The following is a 21,797-nucleotide window of genomic DNA, read 5'->3' as shown; positions in this document are numbered from 1 at the left end:
AGGCTCTGAGCTGTCAGCACAGAGCCCAACTTTGGGTTTGAACTCCCAGACAGTGAGATCATAATGAGCCAAAGTCTGATGCTTAACCAGCTGAGCCACCCAGAAGCCCCTGAATGAATCAACTTTTAAATATTTAACCATCTTTATGTATCTGGAATAAACAGATAACAGCCTTCCTTTACTGTAATGTATTATTATTAATTTAATGTAATGCTGGTCAATTTTTATAATATTTTAAGATTTTTGCACATGATAAATTATGTAAACAATACTGCCATATAACTTCCTTTTATTTTCATTTTAATTAGTTTGATCTATGCATTTACCAATTATTTTTCTACCATTGCTTTTTGAATCTCCTACTCCATCTGTATAAATTCAACTTCCTTCTTTAATGTGTGCATTCATGAGAGAGATGTCTTGAGAATAATAATTATGTTTAGTCTTTGTCTGAAAACGTCTATTTTGTCCTCACTTTTGAATGATGATGATTTTTGCTGAGTATAGAATTCTAGGCTGAAAAGCTATTTCCTCTCAAAAAAAATTTTTTTGGTAGATTCCACTGCTTTCTGGACTCTGTTATTCCCGATAAGACGTTTTTTGTCAGTCTAAATACAATTCCCACATAAATAATCTGTCTTTTCTCTGTTTCCTTTAAGATTTTCTCATTGTTTGATTTTCTGTAATTCCACCACACTGTGTCTAGGTGATTTTTTATTAAAAATTTTTTTTGCTCAAGTTTGGATCCATCTTTTCTGTGCAAAGACATGTGTTTTCCTCTGATTCCAGTCAAATCTCCCAGAAGTCCTATTCGGCTTACATGCTTTTTTCATTCTATTCTTCAAGTTTTTAAAATTCCTCTTTCATATTTTCATCCACCTGACTCTATATGCTTCCTTCTCAGGGTTTTCCTTAAATATAATATCCAGGTCCATCATTTTCTGTCCTGCTGTTTGAACTGTTGCGTGAACACATTCAGGTAGGTCAGTTAGGGGGATGGAACACCTGAGAAACTGGCCTAGGAAGTCTGTCTTTCCTGGGAGAATGTTACTGCTCCCCTGGAAAGGCAGGCACGTGGTCAGAGTCTTTGGATCGTCCTTTGCTGGTCGAGTGAGGTTCAGGGAACAGCATCAGTGTTGTCTGGGAGCTAGTTAGACATGCAGACTCTGAGGCCCTGCCACAGACCTGCTCAGTCAAGGATCTGCATTTTCAGTAAGCTGTCCCGGTGCTTCAGCAATGTTTGAGAAGCACTGCTGCCTGCGACTTTTTATCACCGGCCTGAGATGAGATTAAGTGAAAAATGGAGAACAAACGTTCAGAAATTTTTTTAAACCTTTGGCCAAAGTAATGTTATGACTCTTCGATCTAATAATAAGTACTTTAGACTCATAGTTTTATGTATCTTTTGGTTTTTTTTTCATTTTTCTAATAATCTATTTTACTGCATTCACCTCGGTTTAAGCAGCTTGTTTGGCAGGTGGTGTCCTTATCAGCACTTGAAATTCAGGAAGCATCACTGCCAACTGGGAGAGCTGCTGGGTTTTGGCTCTTTCTAGCCATCCCCGTGTGGTCACCCTCTTGTAGCCCGTATCGACAAAAAAAAAAGGAACTTATGCTGTGCCTGCTTTGTAGGCAATTCCCTACAATTACTATGCTTTCTTGACAACCACACTGATATTTATTTATTTTTACAAATAGTTTATTGTCATATTGGTTTCCACATAACACCCAGTGGACAACCACACTGATTTTTAATGTCAATTGCTGTATGTTTTTCTGAAAGTTCTCTTTAGTTCTTTTTAAAAATAGTGAATTCATTTTCTTTTCCTGTTGTGTTCTATTTTTTTATTATTCTTTTTTTAATGTTTACTTTTAATTTTTGAGAGAGAGAAAAACAGAGCATGAGTGGGAGAGAGGCAGAGAGAGAGGGAGACACAGAATCCGAAGCAGGCTCCAGGCTCTGAGCTCTCAGCAGAGCCCGATTCAGGACTCGAACTCATGAACCATGAGATCATGATCTGAGTTGAAGTTGGACGCTTAACCGATGGAACCACCCAGGCACCCCTGTGTTCTATTCTTTAAACATACTACTTTTTTAAGCCATATGAGTCTTGGGGCACGTGGGTAGCTCAGTTGCTTAAGCATCTGACTCAATTTTGGCTCAGACCATGAGCTCGTGGTTTGTGCGTTCAAGCGTGACCCACCTCAGGCCATGCTATCAGCACAGAGCCCTCTTGGGATTCTTTCTCTCTCCCTCTCTGCCCCTCACCCACTCACACACTCTATCTTAAAATAAATAAATAAACTTAAAAAAAAGCCATATTAGGGGCGTCAGACTCTGTAGTCAGACTCTGTACTCATAGCTCGGAGCCTGAGACCTGCTTCAAATTCAAATTCCCTCTCTCTCTGCTGCTCCTCTGCTTGTGCTCTCTCTCCAAAGTAAATAAATATTAAAAAAAAAATGAGTCTTTCAGGTTGTTCTATTTTTATATTTTGTTTTGGAGTGCCATGTTTCCTGTTTATTGCACATGGTGTTCTTCTCTCACATTTCATTTCCTGTGTTGCCTATACAGTTTAATCTAAGAGCACCATCAGCAAGGAATGTTCTCCTGTGGAATTCCTATGCCCCTGGACCATGGATATTTCTCTAGAATATAGTTTTGTGCATGATATTCTGCTGAGCCTCCAAAATGGCAGTATTGAACTGTTTTTTTCAGTTAATTATTTGGGGGGAGTCCCTCCTTTGTGGGTAGAGTAAATTTAGACTCCACACTCACATTTGGCACAGTCTTGTGACTTTTATTTATTTATTATTTTGGCCTTCTGCCCCAGAGCTTGGGCAGAGCGCAAGCTTCCTTGCCACTTCTGTGGGTGAGCTGGTGGAACCCTCATAGATGGGCACAGCTTTAAGAATTCCAGCTTTGGGGCATCTGGGTGGCTCAGTCAGTTAAGCGTCAGACTTCAGCTCAGGTCATGATCTTGCAGTTTGTGGGTTCGAGCCCCACATTGGGCTCTGTACTGACAGCTCAGTGTCTGGAGCCTGCTTTGGACTCTGTCTCTCTCTCTCTGCCCCTCCCCCTGTTCATGCTCTGTCTCTGTTTCTCAATAATAAATAAATGTTTAAAAAAATTAAACACTCCAGCTTTATGTAAATATTTCACTCCTCACACAGGCCCAAGGTCCTGTCTCTTGTCCCTGCATCAGAATTAAAATGACAGTCCCTTCCCCTAGTCATACCAAGTGTAAACCCCTCTGGCTACAGTGTCATGAGCAGTAGTCTACTATTCTAACTCTGAACACTTTCTAGCACTTAAAAAATGTATTCACAATATTTATGTAATGGGAGAAGATTATACACTTGCTTAATGCTCCATGTTGATGAAACTGGAGTTTGAACCTTTATCTCTAATTATAGCTTAAAAGGTTTTGCCTCCTAATTTTAGGCAAGAGTGAGCAGGACAGGCCCAGGATGCCCGCCATTGCCTCTGAAACCCCACATGTTGAAATGCCCTGAGCTTTGTCATGTGTTTTGGGTGGATACCAGGTAGGGTGACAGGAGGGGTATGCTGTCCCCTCATGTTACTTTTACTCCTCTTCCTTACTCCTTATTATATCATATAGTCATCTCACTCTTCTGACACAGGAGTCCCAGGTGCTGAGGATGGAGATCCCTTATCATGGCACCTTCTTTACCAGGACACCACTCCTGCTCTAAGTCTCTCTCTCTTTGAGACATCTACTGTAGGGGGAAGCTCAAGAGTTGTTTGAGGGCAGAAATTCACAAATACGGTAAAACCTTGGATCGCAAATAACTTGCTCTGCAAGTGTTCTCCAAGACAAGCAAACATTTCTAATACATTTTAACTTGCTAAACGGGCCACGTCTTGCAATACAAGTAAATGTTACATGATCACAACTGAGCCAATGGTTCTTCTCTCTCTCTGAGGAATTGTGGGTGATCATCTCCCATGCTCAGATGTTCAGTGTCAGGCCGCGGTGTTTGGCAGAAATCAGTGATTTTTCAGAACGTTAGAAGGTGTCCATAACTGGCACTAGTGTAATTTCTGTCACTTCAAAGCACCTATGGAGAGTCCTTTGCTTTTCCATACAAGAGTAAGCTTAGGCATGCTTTGCTTCATTCTAGGTCAGCCTGCCTGCAGATACAGACCCTTTCCTCTGCTGCCTTATTGCCAGTAAAATACAGTATATGAAAAGAGTTTATTAATACTGTACTGTATTAATGAAGTCATGAAAGTTTTCAAAATAAGTACATACATGCAGGCGTATACCATGGCCCCCATGCAGAAAAATGTTGAAAAGAAAGGCGGTAACAAGGAGATGATTATGGTGGAAGTTAAGAAGGAAATCACTGAGAAGGTTGAATGACGTATGCTGGTGGCCAAAACTGCAAGATTTTATAAGAAGTCTACGTCTGTGTCTCGTCTGCAGAGGAGAAGGAGAAAAAGATGGAGGAACCCCTCACTTCAAAAGAGATTAGGGAGATGTGTAAAATGTGGGCAGCGCAGAACTTTGTAGAAAAGCACCACGCAAATAAGGCTGTAGCAGTGTGAACGATGAATCTGTTTAACGAGCATGCCGTGTCACATTTCCGTGAAATCCTCAAAAGGAGGTAAAAGCAAGTGTCATTGGGTAGGTTCCTTGTCAAAGTTTCACAAAAATAAAAAGATTTCAGTGAGCCAATAGATGCAGTGATTCTCTTTGTGATAGTGAAAGTTGTTCTACAAAGTAACCCTACTCTTTCTTGTCTCCCTCATACCAGCCTTGAAGGATTTCTAAGTAAGTATAGGTTAATTTATTTTTCTTTACATTTTGTATTTTCTTTATTATTTTGTTTTATATTCCAGTATTGTAATCACTTTATATGAGTATGTTTGGGTTGGGGAACAAATCATCTGAGTTTCCATTATTTCTTATGGGGAAATTCACTTTGCTATACAAGTGCTTCGGATTACAAGCATGTTTCTGGAACACAGTATGCTTGCAAACCAAGGTTTTATTCTATTCACTTAACTCTGAGGCTGTGTTTGTGTTCTTGTGGCTCTTCTGGTAGCTTCTTTGAGGAAAAGACAACCCAACTGTTGGGGACTAAGATCTAGAATTTTATCTTAGACGTACGACATGTGAGCAGAAGAGGATATTATTTGTGACGATATCTAGACTTACTTGTTATTAGGGTTGGAAGCATGAGATAAACAACAAAATGAACCAGTGAAAATTTCAGTTTGGCTGCGTAAAGCAAAGCGATCAACAGGACTGTTGACCGCTTGACCTCAATTTCCATGTCCCACTTTAGCAATTCTGTACATCATCGACGAGGTCACATTAACTCTGCTCCAAGTTCTAACTGAGGACGACCAATCTGGAAGTCTGCTGTGCACGCCCATCCTTCATCACTCTGTTCTCCCCACAGAAGTCTACGCACACACATCATCGCCGTCTGATGCCATCAGAAGGAGCATTAGTTGTTAAGTTTCCCTCATACCCCAAATATTATAAACTCCAAACGCTGTAAAATGTCCCAGGTCAGTATTTCGGAAGGAAGAAAGTTTTCCTAAGTTCCACCCTGTCCCTTCAGTTACTCTAGAAAAGTAATCAACGGGGACACAATTTACGCACAGCTGCAAGAACTTGAAAGTGAATGAACTTGGGCTTTTGAAAAGTTAACCTTCACAAGCCCATTTCTCTCACGTCCTTTTATCTCTGTGCCTCTCTGCATCCAACAATTGTCCCATTTAGTATAGTCAGTACAGTTCCTTTTCAAAGGAAGTGAAGTAAAGATGTTTTAACCCCTTGAAGACCAGGCTTATTAAAAACAGTAACAATAGCTAAAATCAATTTAAAAAAGGAGCCAGTCCTGTTTCCGGGAAGGGCAACTTGCCTTCTCCTTCTGTCCTTTATTCTTTCACTCTTAGAAATGAGAATAGCAGGCTACACATGTTCTAAGCCTCGTGGTTATCAGTAATTTAAATAATTCAAAAATTCTATGGAGGTAAACTTCACTGTAATGCATAGCAGGCCCCTTTCCCCTCCAACCCCCCTCTACATTACATCCTAAGTTAGAATGTCAGCCTCATTTTTCATTTCATTCAAAGTGACAGAAGGGAAAAAAAAAAAAGATACTTTAAGGCCTAATCAGGTACTGTACCGGTCCCAGGGATGGAAAAAACCCTCAAATTACTTCAGTGGGTTTGTCAGCTCTATTGTTAGCATAGTCAAGTGGCCCTACAGAAAGGAGACAGGAGAACTAAGAGAAAATAGTAGAATTTTAATCTGCTTTTTAAAGGCTCTTGGTCAGAAGTATAGCAATTCAGATACCCCTGTTTGAAAGCAGCAGGACAGATTTGTTAGAAGACAAAAGCTCCAATTAGTATTTTCCACACCCTTTCACAATTTTCTCTACCGCTTTTGGCTCTGAAACCCTTTATGCCAGGGCCTTTGTGCCGCCAAGAGGCGGGGGGGAAGGGCACCGCGGGCCGGGGGCGGGGAGAGCCCGCAGCTTGAAAAGATGGCCCGCGGGCCCGGGTGCCCGCCGCGCTCCCCGCGGAAGTCAAGGAGCCCCGGAGGGAAGGCGAGCCCCAGGCCGGACGCCGCCGGGACGCGGAGGGGCCGGCGGGAGGGGCTACCTGCGCTGACCGAGAGTCGGGCTTGGCGAATGACCACCTGCGGGGCGATTGGCGTCGCCGGCTGCAACTTGTGGAGGCCTTTGGCGACCTGCAGGAGCTTGCCCGAGACGTCGAGCCCGTACAGGAACCGGTCGCTTAAGAACACGATGGCAGCTGCGGTGGCGTAGTCGCGGGAGCGGATGGAGGCTTTCAGGGACGCCTGGAGGGGCAACCACGGGACACAGTGAACCGGACAGAAGCCGCGCAGGCACAAGGGGAAGGAGCCTGGAGACCAAGCTCACTCTGCTAGGTGTTTTGATTGAAACGAGAGCCACAACACCTAGAACTAAGGGGAGACGCATACTTCCCTGGGCGGCCGAACTCAAAGAAAAAGAAGCAAAAATCCAATTCAGCTGGGAGATAAAATATTTCTTTTCCCTCACTACATTTCTAAAATTATACAAGTGCTAAACGCATATTTCCTGTTATTAGAAAATCCAAACAACACAAGGTAAAAATGAAAAGTGCTCCTTAGTTAGTCGACTCTTTACATTATTTTTCCCCTCCTCTCCTCAATCTCATTCTCATTCCTCCTTGTAATGGTGTCAGAGGTATCCTTCTAGAAACTTCTACCCTTTTGTGTGTGTTTAGACATTAATTGATTCCTTGTCTTCCCTTGATTTCTCCCCCCTTCTCCTCTCCCTCCTTTTCTCTCATAAATGAGATTACACTAGGCATATTGTTATGCTAGTTGGCTCATTCAGTCATGGTAACATCTAGAAGAGGGTTCCACATCAGTTCACAACACTCTGCTTCATTTATTGCCTACATTTTAATTAAGAGGAATACAGAATTTTAGGTAACATTTTAAATTTGATTTATATTCGGTTAATGAATACAACACGAAAAAGAAGAAAACAGGCAGGAAATGAAAGTGTAACCTAAAGAATGAGACAAATGAGGCAGAATTTTATGGGAAAACGTCACTTTCGGTCTCATGAGGCGTTATATTAAAGACATTCAAAGTCTTGTAGCTACTAGCATAATTGAGTATCCCACCCAGTAGTACTTTCTCCATTTGCTAAACTAAAGCTGTGTTTTCAGAGTCTGTGAGTCACATATAAAGCCCAGAAGGCATTGCTCATTTTCCTAGTGCAATGTTACTACACAAAGCGCTGCTACATAATCCTAAGTACTAACATTTATTGGATAAAATCTAGGTGCTGGGCACAATGTGAAGTGCATTCCATGTACTAATTCACTCACTCTTTACAACAATCCTAACAGGCAGATTCTATTTAATAAGCCCGTTTTACAGAGGGGAAACCTAAGACTCCTAGGGGTTAATTAACATGCCCAATGTCACATGACCTGTGACTAAGAGGGGGGATTTGAACACAGGAAGTCCAGGTCCAAATCCCACATACTCAAGTCCCATGTGGTAGTGACTTTATTTTAGGAAACAGGAGTTGGACATCAGTTATCTGATAATTGCAGTGATGTCGTATATATCAAATGTGTAATCAGTGTTGTTACAGTTGCTGGTCTGAGAGTGATTTACTTTAACAAATTGAAAGTAAGAGAGGATACATTCAAATTGGGAGAGAATAATCTCTGCTTTTCAAAATCTGCTTGGAACAGTCCTTTCAGAGTTTTAATTTGATTCTTGTGTATCTCTGAGTAAAACCGGCCTAAGCTTTTGTATCCGGCCCAGTCAGGAATTCTATCTATGGTGCTTTTTCACATGATTTGGCTTTTGGCATATATGTTTTGGTGTGCTTATCTACAGCACTGCATACAGAAAATAACATTTGTATTTATAGGTATTCATCCATCAGGTAAAGCCTACCAAGAACCAGTACAGTAAGCCCTCTATTTTCATACTGACGATTTCTTAACTCATTAAAGCTTTTAAGCTATTGCTGTGTTTATGAAGTCTGGAAAGTGATAATTTGTGTTTATATTTACTCTCTTGTTCAAATTGATCACTGTTTTCATTGATGCCATATACTAGGGGGCACTATCCCTTCTTCCTTCTTGATGTTTCCTTCCATGTGAAGGGAGCTTACGTACCGTAGCACTCCTGGCTCTCTCTTTACCCACTCTGCCCCAGGGGAGTGGAATGACTAATCTGATTGGTAAATTTGGGATGAAGAAACTGGGCGTGTCTGGTTTAGCTCCCCTCCCCCCTTTCTTTTCCCCCCTTGGGAACAGCTGTCTAAAGGAAACAGAATACTCTGCTCTTTTATATCATGAGTCTTATCTAGAAAACCACCCTGTATGTGGTGTTCTGCTTGCCCCGGTAATTTCTGTGACTGAATGGGAATGTCTATATAATTCTGGGGTTTAGCTAGCAGACCCCCTGTACTCTAATATGAAGCTATATCTTTCTCTTTTTTAAAGCTTATTTATTTATTTTGAGAGAGACGGAGTGAGTGGAGGAGGGGCAGAGAGAGAGAGAGGGAGAGGAAGAGAGAATCCCAAGCAGGCTCTGTGCTGGCACAGAGCTGCTAGCACAGAGCCCCACATGGGGCTCAAACTCAAGAAACCATGAGATTGTGATCTGAGCCGAAACCAAGAGTCAGAGAGGCTTAACCTACTGAGCCACCCAGGCACCCCTGAAGCTGTCTTTCAATTTAGTCTTTATCAGAATTAAAGGTAAAGTTTAACCTGATGTCTGCCTACCTTTTTAAATTTTTTTTTAATTTCTCAGTTTGCTCAGAATCCAGGAGGGAAGGAATCCTGGATCCTCTCAAAGATCCCAACATTAATCATTGCCTGATATACCATAATCCTTTCTGAGGACAACTGCTTTGCCGGCAGCCCCTACCTTTGAAACAACTATACATTTTGCTGCTTGACCTTGACTCCATTTCTCCACCCAACCACCAGCTCAAAGCTAACCCAAAAGTACCTGGCCCCATGACTCTGTGGCCTGGCTTGAAAACATGAAGTTTCAAATCTGAACTCACAAATACAGAAGGGTAGAAAGAAGCAGAAAATAGAATGTAGCTAAGTCATATTTATGGGCAACAGCAGGGTGAGGATTGAAGAACGATGGCCCTGTATCCAAATTTACCTTTTCATGAGGGCCATTCTTATAGTTACAGGCCTCCTTTATTTGTTCCATTATGTTTTCATAATAATGTACACCCCATTTAGTGAATGTGCTTAAGTGAACCTTGGTTCCTTCCAACGGGGGGGGGGAACCCCAAACTAAAACCACAATGCTCAAAACTTCTATTGAGAATTGTCAAGCAAATCGCCAATCTGAACAACACAAATCTTGAAGCAAGAAAAAGTCAGTCACTTGACATGCAGAAACTGTAAATCAAATGGAAATGAAATGGAAAGGAAAATCTATGGTATTATGTATGCCCAGCTCTGTTCAAGAAGGGCAGTCTCTGGTCAAGAGTCCTCACTTTGTGAGGTATACGTGATACAGTCCATGAGTTTGCAACCTCAGCGGTTATCTGCACCACTGGCAGCCTCTTCCACTTGCAGGTTTTCTTAGATGTCTGCTCTTCCTGCAACCCTGCTCATGACTACATACCATGCAGGGTACTCAGCAAGCCCCAGGGGATTCCCTCTCGAGGCTGCACTTTGGTGTATGCTTGATGTTTAGTTTTATTCTCCCTTCTTAGAGGTGCCCCATTGAGTTTTAGGGTAACTGTCTACCTACATGGGATGCAATGTTTAGTGACAGGCTATTTTCCAGGGGTGATTCTCAATCCTTACCTCTCTGATAAAAACGGTTTCCATCTAATTTATGAAAACCATTCATGTGCATTAGTCCAGTTAGATTTAGAGTAACTGTAAAATTTAAGTAAGGTAAGGAAACTGAAGTTGAGAGGTTAAGTGACTTTCCAAATTTATAAAGTCAAAGGGTCAGGGTCAGGCAAGAACCCAGATCTGTATCTTTAAAAATGCTTCTTCTTATTGTGATAAACAACACATAACATGAAATTTACCATCTTCATCATTTTTAAGTGAACAGTTCAGTAATGTTAATCCACATTGTTGTGGAATAGATCTCCAGAACTTTTCCATCTTGCGAGTATGAAAGTCTATACTGATTAAACAACAATTCCCCTTTCCCTGCCACAACACAGGCCCTGTAACCACCATTTTACTTTTTTTTTTTTTTTAAGTTCATTCACTTTTGAGAGAGAGAGACAGAGACAGAGAGACAGAGAGAGAGAGAGAGCGCGAGCGCACAGGTGGGGGAGGGGCAGACAGAGGGGGACAGAGGATCTGAATGAAGGTCCATTCTGAGAGCAGGGAGCCAGATGCCAGGCTCAGACTCAAAAACCACAGGACGGAGGAACAAGGGGGANAAAAAAAAAAAAAAAAAAAAAAAAAAAAAAAAAAAAACAAAAACAAAAACCAAAAAAACCACAGGATCATGACCTGAACCAAAGTCGGATGTTCAACCAACTGAGCCACCAAGGTGCCCCTTACTTTCTATGTCTATGAATTTGATTATTCTAGGTACTTCAAATAAGTAGAATCATATAGTATTTTTATGACTGGCTTACTTCATTTAGCATAATATCCTCAAGGTTCATTCATGTTATAGTAAGTGACAAGATTTCCTTCCTTTTAAGGCAGAATTTTTCCATTGTATATATGCACCAGACCTTGTTTATCCATTCATCTGTTGATGGACTTTTGGGTTGCTTCAAACTGTTGGCTATTGTGAATAGTGCTGCCAGTAACATGGGCATGCAAATATCTCTTTAAAACTATGCTTTCAGTTATTGTGGCTATATATCCAGGAGTGGAATTAATGGATCATGTGGTAACTCTGTTTTTAATATTTTGAGAAAGCTCCAGACTGTTTTCCTTAGAGATTCCACTATTTTACAATCCCACCAACAGTGAACAGAGTTCCAATTTCTCCATATCCTTGGCCAGCACCTGAGGAACTCAAGTGTCTAAAGGGTCAGTTTTTCTTCTGCTTTCTCCCTGCAGTCTGATCAAGACGATTTTGCTCAGTGCCTAATCTTGGCATAGGATGCTGGGTCTTTGGAGCTAGGGCTAAACTCATAACTCACTGAATGCAAACAGTAGCTCTAAGAAACCATGTCTTTTATTATGATGAGAAAATTCTAAGGAGGAATAAAGGACCCCTTCCCCGCCAAAAAAACCCCACCATAATTGAAAAGAGGGCTTTTGTTATGTATTTAAAAGTAAAAGAAATATAGGAGATGGCCTTCAATGTTAGTGTTTTGAAATTCTCTAGTAAAACCTGGTGCCATGAGGGCAAATGATGACTTGGTGGTTAGCTAGAAATTATTCCAGCTGGACATTCTCCACACTGAGCTGCAAAGACACTTTGCAATTCCAGTCGTAACTTCTGTGAGGTGGTCTTCCTGAGTTGGAAAGATGGGGCTTCTAGGAGTCTGGGTAGGCCAAGTTGGCTAGAGTTCATAGAGTGAGGAGCACAAAGCAAGAAGTCCAGAGATCTGAAAAGGGTCCCTCAAGTTTCAGGAGACCTCATGCATTGAAAGTCACCACACAAAGCTGGAGAAAGAACTACCTAAAAGGATTAGAGGAAACAGTCCCCAGGAAACATATACATGGCTTCACGTAGGTCTTACACTTCCACCAGTCAGAAAGGAAAATCTTGTCTACAGGGCATGGGGTATTCAGAAGACCATCACTTCAATAGTGAGACAAAATTAAAGTGGTTCTTGGCCTACTTCGAAAGTTTAGAAGCAAGCTTGAAAAAGATCAAACAATTTCCTACCTTGAACAAGTTCCAAAACTAAGCTTGAGAATATTTACAGGTGGGATGCGTGGGTGGCTCAGTGGGTTAAGTGGCCGACACTTGATTTTGGCTCAGGTCATGATCTCAGGCATCCTGAGCTGGAGCCCCACATCAGGCTCTGCACTGACCATGTGGAGCCTGCTTAGAATTTTCTCTCTCTTCTCTCGCTGTCCCTCCTCTGCTTGTGCATGCTCTCCCCCACCCCAAACAAATAAAACTTTTTTAAAAAGTTAAAAAAAAGAATATTTGTAGACTCACAAAATACCCTCCATCCTATGTGGTGAAATTTACAATGTCTGGCATCCAGCCAAAAACTGCCAGGGATGAAAAAAAGCCCAAATTGCAAAGAAAAATAAATCAATAGAAACTGACTTCAAAATGACAGTTGTTATAACTGTATTTCATAAGTTTCAGAAGGTAGAGTAAAAATTAGGTAGAGTGAAAAACACAGGAGGGAGATGTGAAAGTTGATCCAAATAAAACTTCCAGAGATGAAAAAAATATGCAATGTCTGAAATGAAGTCACAGATATCTGAGTTTGTCTCTTAGCTGGCATTTATTTGTCAACAGCAAATTACCTAACCTCTCTGAGTCTCGATGACTTCATCTCTGAAATGTGGATTATATTTGCACTGCTGTATCAGGATTAGAGGAAATGTGAGTCAAATGCTCAGGACAGGGCCTGGAGCAGGGTAGGTGCTTAATAAATGACAGGGGATACTGTAGGGGAAAATAGGAAAAAAGTCAGTTCATGTACTCCGACTCTCCCTATGGCAAAATAACAAGACAGGCTCTGAAAATAACTGTCTCAGTAGAATTTTCAATAGAGTGAAAAGGAAATAACTGATCATGTTCATAACATCCATAAGGCCCATGTCAGAATATGGCTAAGCCTCTGATTTCTTTTATGCTCTTTCTTCTCTTTGCCAGCTCTGAGGAGGGATGTTGCTAGAAACTGAGAAAGAAAAAGGAGAATGAGCAGGCTTGATGGCAGTTGGTGAAGGGAAGCGGGTTCCTGAAAGCGAGCCTTCTCAGCACGTGCGAGCTGCCTTTGGCTGTCGCCAATGGAGGAATCCCTCCCCAAGCACCTGTAAACTGATGCTGCAAACACCCCATTCTGCATCCCGCATGAACACGCCATATATTTGAGCAGAGAACATTGCCTAATCTATTTTTCCCCCTTCTACTCTTAATAGATTGGAGCACAAAAGCCTGAGAGAGGGTGACCTGCCATACAAAGGCCCTTTGAGTTCCTTGGAAAAGTAGACTTGGAGGAGGATGGAAGGAATCCAAGTGGCCCTATTATTTCCACTTGCACTAATTAGACATTTTTCTGTCAGCTATTGAGCACTGCTGAGAGGCCAAACTCACTGAATTCATTTCTAAAGTGTTTACAGAAGTTTGCATCTGTTTGTGTCTCTTCAGGAGGAAAATAAGCACTTCAATAGCATTGTGGAAAATCTAAACGAAGCATCCTATTCTGGAGGACCTGGCATCCCCACAGCTGCATAATTTAACTCCGTTTGGGCCTGAGCCTCTCGTATCTCTCTCCAAAACCTAACGATGCAAAATGCAGAGAAGTCAACTCAGGAGAATCTTTTCTTTCTTGCCATTGTCTTTTCTCTCGCTCTTTTGAAACCTCGGCATGCTGTGCGCCACATACAGATTTAGGTGGGTATCCTTCTTGTCGCCCTGTCTCGCATTTCTACCAGCACTCTGAGAAATTAATACCCACTTTCATTTGCTGCCAAGTGAAGGGATAGTAAATTCCTCGGCGGCAACGCCGAATACATCACCGTCCTGGGAATCTCCCCCAAATGTACGCCCCGGGAGCACTCCGACTTCAAGAGGAGGGTAATGAGAGGAGGCCAGAGTGTGTGGCAAGGAAGGACACTAAAAGAGAAGGTTTCCCTACATGGTAAATGTGCCTGGGTTATGCACAATTAGATTAACATGAAAGAGAGTCCCTCCCCCACCCCCACTCCCCAAAAAAGAAAGAAAAAGAAAACAACACAAAAACCCGAACCCACTGCCTACACGGGCAGTGCCTTTGAAATGCATATTGGTCTACATGGAATTTGATTCAGGGTTCTTTTGTTTGGGTTTGTAGGCCTACGACTGACCTGCTATCACAGAGGACTCAAACATATGATCTTTTAAAGACAATCTCACAGTAACAGAATTTTAGTGTTGGAATCCGCACAGGATAACTCAAAGGGGAAGAAAACACCCCCAAAATGAGCAGGAATTCTATTCCTTTATCTTTCCTCAGAGCCTGACTTAAGGGCTGTCAGATTGTTCAAAGAGCCACCAAATTGTGTTTTTCTTGTTGAGCGATCATGTTTAAATAAAAATATGTGGAGGTAGATAAGAGAGTGCTGGATTTCTAGAGACAGGCTTACAAATGTGTGTGCGTGCGCTCGCGTGTGCATGTGCGCGACAGCCCCCACAGTTGTTTTTTCACATCTGTTTTCAGAATGGAAAATATGGGGGTTCTAATTGAGTTTATGGCACAAAGGGAACTTCACGGCTAGAAAGCTGAGTCAGGTGGTAAAGGAATTAAACTCCACAATGAGATTTCAATACACAGATGATTGAAAAAATGCTAAAGAGCTTTTTCTAAGGGCTTTTGCTGAACAGCAGCAAGGAAAAGTGTGTGCCGTTTTCATGGTTCCTTGCATTAGTGTGAGCCCCTCCCGATGCTGAGCATCAAGTTTGGGTCCCAGCTATGGGTTCAAAGCCATGATGCGTTTGCGGCAATGACAATGGCAGCTGTTCTCTAGGGGGGCTGGGTGAGGGGACTCAGAACTGAAGCCATCTGGCATTGCAATTGGCAGGAATAGTGGAAAGGGAAATTATTGCTGCATAGCAAATTGGGAGATTGGAAAAAGGCAGCGGAAAGTGGGGGAAGATGTCCTGAGGTGAGGAATTAGCAGAATAAACAAATGAAAAATGATGATGCCTGCATAGTTATACATCAACAATGAAAGCAGAGTGAGAGTAGAACCTGTCCAGTTGGACTACTCAAGGTCAACAGAAGACCAAGCGTGTCACGCTCCATATTTGTCCACCCACTGAAATGTGAGAAGGAGGAAGAGAAGAAAACCTGAATTTCCCAAGGTTTATGCCCAAGGCTGGTTAACATTTCACTGATCTTCTTAGATTTTACCAGTGGAACATGCAAGCCCTTTTGGAAAGTATCTTTTTCTCTGTATATCTAATGATAGTGTTTTCAATCATCTCTCCCTGCTTTTCATCCTCTCTCTATCATATCTACCATAGACGGGGTTGGCTGTCTTGTAGATGAAAACAGCAGTTTCAGAACAGACAACCACCTGCCCAGAATCCTAGTGAATCTCATGGTCCTTGAGAGCCAGGGACCTGAATGCTTTAGTCTCTTGCAGATTGCTATGGCCACCATGACTCTAGTCACCATTGGTCATTTAAAAATCCACATCGATAATTCACTCAGCACACTGTTCTCTCTTGCCACAGCCTCCTTATCTCCAGTGATCTTGTTCTACACCCAGCCTTAGTCCCTATGATTGTGATACCCATGACGCCCATTGTCAGTCATAGCCTAGAATTTGAAATTTTGGCAGCAGCACAATCGGAATCTCAACTTAACCATTTGATTCTCTGATCTTTATTTCCTTATTCTAACTGACTTTCTCAGTAGCTCAACTCCAACAATTCTGCAACCCTTCAGGGACATCCACACAAGCCATTGACCCTACTATTGCTATGTGACCAATTCCCTCATGTTCTCACTTGACTCTTTAAATTCCCATGGTGCTTTGGGGCACCTGGGTGGCCCAGTCAGTTAAGCGATGGACTTCTGCTCAGGTCATGATCTCATAGTTTGTGAGTTCCAGCTCTGCATTGGGCTCTGTGCTGCCAGCTCAGAGCCTGGAGCCTGCTTCAGATTCTGTGTCGCCCCCTCTCTCTGCCCCTCTCCTGCTTGCACTCTTTCTGTCTCTCTCTCTCAAAAATAAATAATGAACATTAAAAAAATTTAAATTCTCATGGTGCATCAATGTAATGACTTAAAAATATTCTTGATTCCTTTGTCACTTTCTGCTTCTGTCATATAAATCTGGCAATTCCAACCATATTTACTGTTAAGGAAAGGTGTTGGTCTCACATTAAAATCACTTGGGCGGGGGGGCTCCTGGGTGACTTAGTCAGTTGGGGTTTGGTCATTATCTCTGGGTTCGTGAGTATGGTCCGGATCAGGCTTAGTGCTGTCTGTGCAGAGTCCCCTCTCTCTCTCAAAAACAAAATTACTTAGGGGAACGTTAAAAAGTTCAGATGTCCAGATGGCGCCCCAGACCAGTTAAATTGGACCCCCTGGGAATTGTACACAGGCATTGTTTATTTTTTTATTTTTTTTTATTTTATTTTTTTTTAATGTCCCTGGGTGATTCAAAGTGCAGGCAGAGCTGTGAATCCCTGGACTACCCTAACTGTTAGCCTCTTTCCCCATCCCTCATTTCCTACTCCACTAAAGGTGGAATGAGTCATCTAATGGGAGGGGCATACTTGGCTCAGACCTTTCCTCTCCCCTCCCTCCAAAACTTCCTCCCTGTTTGGGGTACCTGGGCGGCTCTGTCGGTTGAGCATCTGACTTTGGCTCAGGTCATGAACTTGTGGTTGTGAGTTCAAGCGTTTGTGTCTAGAGCCTGCTTTGGATTCAGTGTCTCCCTCTCTCTCTGTTCCTCCTCTACTTGTGTTCTCTCTCTCTCTCTCTCTCAAAAGAAAAAAAAAGATTAAGAAGAAAAACTTCCTCCCTGTTCTACAATAAGGGAAGGAACCTGTCAGCAACAAAATGAGTCTCGGGTAGGGAATTTACCAACTCACTTGTCTGAATACCTAAAGCTATGTTCTCCTAGCCATTTTAGAATAATGAAGGTTACTCTTGCATCTATCTTTCAGTTGGCTCTGAACACAGGAGGTGACAATGAGTGTTATTTGTTGCCACTTACAATCTCCAAATTATATCTACTTTTCTGCCTAACCTGAGCTTCTACCCAACCAATTGAATGTAGCTGGAGAAAAACAAATCTGATACTTTAAATTTATGACCTTAACTTTAAGTTGGCCCTCAGCACAGCCCGACAGTCCCGCTACACTGACACCTTCTGCTCTCTTCTTAAGGTGCCACACTTTCCGTGGACAACCTGGCTTCTTTTTTTTCACTGAGAAAACAGTCAACAAGAAGAGACCTGTCTTATTGTCTTACCCAGATTTATCAACCCTCTTGCAGCGGAATCCATGTTTCTGCCTACTCCCTCTTTGGCAGGGTTAAGGCCAACCTCCCACTTACATACTCAGTTCTATCCCTCCCTCTTTGCTCTAGGACATGATTCCTGTAAACACTTTTTTTTCTCTTCTGCATAATTAACTTCCTCCTCTCTACCAGATCATTCTCATCAGGATACAAACATAGTATCTTCCATCTAAAACATTTTCCCTTAATCATACATCTTTGTCTTAGTTCAGGCTGCTATAACATAAATGCCATAAACTGGGTGGTATAAACTCTGTTATAAGCAACAGAACTTTATTTCTCACAGTTCTGGGGAAGTCAAAGAGCAAGGCACCAGCAGATTCAGTGTCTGATACAACCTCACTTTCTAGTTCACGGATGCCATCTTTATCCCTGTGTCTCCCTGGGGCCTCTTTCATAAGGGCATGCATCCCATTCATAAGGACTCTGCCTTCATGGCTTAGTCACCTCTCATAGGCCTCACCTCATAATAACTTCACCTTGAGGGTTAGGATTTCAACATATGAATTTGGGGTAGGTGAGGGGAGATAAATAGTCCACGGCAGTCTCTCCCCAGCTCCTCTGCCAGTATCTCTGTCCCCGTTTACAGTCAATCTCAAGAGTTGTCTAAACTCACTGTCTTTACTTCCTCATTTCCCATTCTTTCTTAAATCTATATCTTTCATCCCCAACACTCCACTGAACCCACCTTTTTCAAGGTTGCCAACAACCTCCAAATCCAAAGATCATTTATTAACCCTCATTCAAACTCCTAGAAGTATTTGGTTGAGCCCATTAATCTCTCCTTTTTTCTCAAGTGACTTCTGGCATTTCGTTCTCCTGGTTTTCTTTCTACTTCACTGGCTTCTTTTCTTCACTCTACTTTGCTGGAGTATCTTCTCCAGTCTCTGAATGCTGAATGCCCGAAAAGGCTTAAAGCTGCCTCTCTTCTCTAGCTACACTCACTTACACTGTCCCATAGCCTCAAGTATCCTTTCTGTCGGTGGATCCCAAATTTGAATACCATCCTTGGTCTCTTTCCTGAAATGCACCTTGTATATGAAATTGCCAAGATAACAGCCAACTTGTCAATTAGGTATCTCAAACTTAACATATTTCTTTTCTTTTTAAAAAATTTTAATGCTAATTTATTTACTTTGAGAGAAGGAGAGTGCAATCAAGGGAGGAGTAGAGAGAGAGGGAGAGAGAGAATCCCAAGCAGCTTCCATACTCAGCACAGAGCCCAATGTGGGGCACTATTCCACAACTGTGAGATCCTGACAAAACCAAGAGCCAGACACTTAACCAACTGGGCAAACCATGTGCCCCTATTTTATTTTTTAAGTAGGCCCCACATCCAATGTGGGGCTCAAACTCATGACCCTCAGATCAAGAGTTGCATGTTCTACCAATTGAGCCTTCCAGGTGCCCCTCAAACTTAACATATTTAAAACAGAGGTCTTTTTTTTTCTATACTTGCTTGCTTCTCCCTTAGTGTCCTCCATCTCAGTAAAACAAGTCATCCATTCATTTGTTTAGGAGAATATTTTAGAGCTTTGACTCCAAGTTTGTGACTCTTCTTCTCTTTTCCAATATGTCAGCAAACCCTATTGGCTCTACCTTTATGCACAAATCTCTACAATATTTATTACTGGTACCAATGTCATGGTTATATGCAGTGACAATGAAATGTCAGAGAATCCTGGGAAGTTAGAATTACTATTCCTTCTTTTTAAACTATGAAAATATCTATAAACTCATAACAAAACTATTTTCTTAGAGAGTGTTTAAACTGGAAATAAACAAAATGAAAAGCAAAATTGAAAGTCGATATTAGTTGATGTGACACTTGACTGTGGACAAAACTGAACTGATTTGGGACCCATGAGCTTAATCTCAAATATAAAGGGGAACTCATCATTGCAATACATCCCATTTATAAGGGGAATCTTTGCACACGAAGCTTTATAATGTAGCAAATGATTCTTGGCATATGATTTACTGAGAATTTATGCATTCTCCTAAGAAAATATTGTATTGAGATGCATCTTATAGGCATTGGATATACAATACTAACAAAGACAGACATGGTGTTATCTGATCTTTAAATATTTTGAAGATGAAAATCCCCAGCAAAATGCTTGAGTGGCTTTTAGAAAATATAGAACAGATGAATGTCAGAGTTAAAAACAAAAATTTAATATTTAGACCACACACTTAGCATTAAGATCCGAGTCAACACATTGAGTGCAAGTCCAAAAATTGGTCCGCAGAGGAAGAGTTATTTGATGAAGAAGATGCATCCTTCTCCCTTGTCCTAACCACCTTGGCTCCTGGGGAGATGTCTCCCTTCTCAAAGAGTACTGAGTCAGGTCAAGGGTTAAAGCTCTTTTTATCTAATATGGAACTGGAAGACTTTGGAACTGAGGTTACACGGGGTTCTTTTGTTTCCTGGGAACCATGTCTACCTTATGTGGATATTACTCCCATAACAGCCAATGGTTTCTGTGAGTGGTAATAGCAAAGGAGCCTCAGTCTTTGCCTTTAAGGCACTCCAGGGAGGCATCCAGAATAGTGGTTCATCACCGCTTATGCCTCTTTTATCTCAGTGGCTGTCATCAACGGCTGCAGAGGAAGAGGCCAGCGTGACAATCAGTTTTGCAGTCTGGGGTTCTCCCATAGCTACATTATTTTGTCTCTCTCTTTTTTTAAATAGTGGTGGTATGTAACTGCTGGTACTGGGGGAGGGACTCATGAAGAAGTTCAACTGTCAGATTCACTAACATATTGTTTGGAATGTAAAGTTCTTTGCACTGTTTGAAAGGTTGCCTAAATACCTTTATAGATAAATCTGAAAATATTTCAGTCATTTTTGATGTCTTGATAGCAAAATTCAACTAGAGGCGTGATTACTCTATTTGATATTGGCTTCTGTCTTTTTTAAAAATTATATTTCATGTTAATCAGATTACTTGTTTTTCTGGTGTTGGGTTGTATAAGTTCTTTGTATATTTTACATATTAACCCCTTATCAAATATGTTATTTGCAAATATCTTTTCTCATTCAGTAGTTTGCCTTTATGTTTTGTTGATGGTTTTCTTTGCTGTGCAAAATCTTTTCATTTTGTAGTCTCAATTGTTTACGATTGCTTTTGTTTCACTTAAGCTTTTGTCTTGCCTCATAACTATAAAGATCCCATATCTGGCCCTAAGCCATGTCCTTTTGTCAATTAGCTTATACTATAATAATAGCTGCCATTTATTGAATGCCAGGCACCATTCTAAACATTTCATGTTATCCACTCACTTAATCCTCCAAACAATCTATGAGTCTACTGTTATTACTATCATTATAAATGCAGTTGACATACGTTGCCCATGATGACGAAGCTAATAAGGGGTAGTTCTTGGATTCCAACCCAACCAGTCTAGTTAGCTACCAACTCAGCTTCCTTAGCCCCTACCTATATTGTCTTAATTTTATCAAGATTGTCATTGTCCTTGTTACCAAAAACATATACTAGCATAGTAGCAGTGTATAGAACAAAGAGAACTATTTGGACCTCATTTTTCCTAGGGCTTTTACTGGTTCTTAAACTATTAATTATCAGTGAAAGGATTAAGAGCTTACTTGTGCCTGTTGTAATTTTAACAGCTATGCATACTTAGAGAAACAAATGGACTGACCTGTCACTTTAGAATCCTATAGTCCAAGGCAATCACATTCACATATGCACAGCAGAAATAAATTTCCAGTCAGTATGGGTTAGCCTTGCTTTAATAAAACCTCATTAAGAAAAAAAAAATCTCAGATTACTATACTAGAGAACGTCAACCTAAGGAATGATTATGCATTACACAAAGTAGTCTTCATGATTCACTATAATATTCTTAATGAGCTTCTATAATTTATTTAAAATATGATTCAATTACAAAAATATGTTATTGATGACCAATAAGATACTTAAAAAGGGGAGTAAAATAGTGTCACTTCAACCAGGTTGTACATTAGAATCAATAGCAATGTTTTATTAATATAAGTTCTTGAGTCTCAGTAGAGATCTAAATCAGAATCTCCAGGTATATTTTAAAGAAGTTGCCCTTTTCCTCATCCCCCTACCCCAACTCACTC

At 41.3% G+C, this 21,797-nt stretch overlaps 1 protein-coding gene across 9 annotated transcripts in view; it reads right to left on the bottom strand.

The window, feature by feature from the left end:
- Positions 1 to 21,797, bottom strand: part of ALPK1 (alpha kinase 1) — a 128,224-nt gene that overhangs the window by 24,265 nt on the left and 82,162 nt on the right. For all 9 annotated transcript variants that reach the window (XM_077755018.1, XM_077755017.1, XM_077755019.1 and 6 more), the window contains one exon: positions 6,645 to 6,843. In XM_077755018.1, coding sequence (XP_077611144.1) covers positions 6,645 to 6,843 — 199 coding nt within the window. The remainder of the gene's footprint in view (positions 1 to 6,644; positions 6,844 to 21,797) is intronic.

The sequence above is a fragment of the Crocuta crocuta genome, unplaced genomic scaffold (assembly GCF_008692635.1).
Source record: "Crocuta crocuta isolate KB4526 unplaced genomic scaffold, BGI_CrCroc_1.0 scaffold52, whole genome shotgun sequence".
NCBI classification, from domain to species: domain Eukaryota; kingdom Metazoa; phylum Chordata; class Mammalia; order Carnivora; family Hyaenidae; genus Crocuta; species Crocuta crocuta.
The sequence above is the reverse complement of the archived record's forward strand: the minus strand, read 5'-3'. Positions and strand labels throughout refer to the sequence as shown.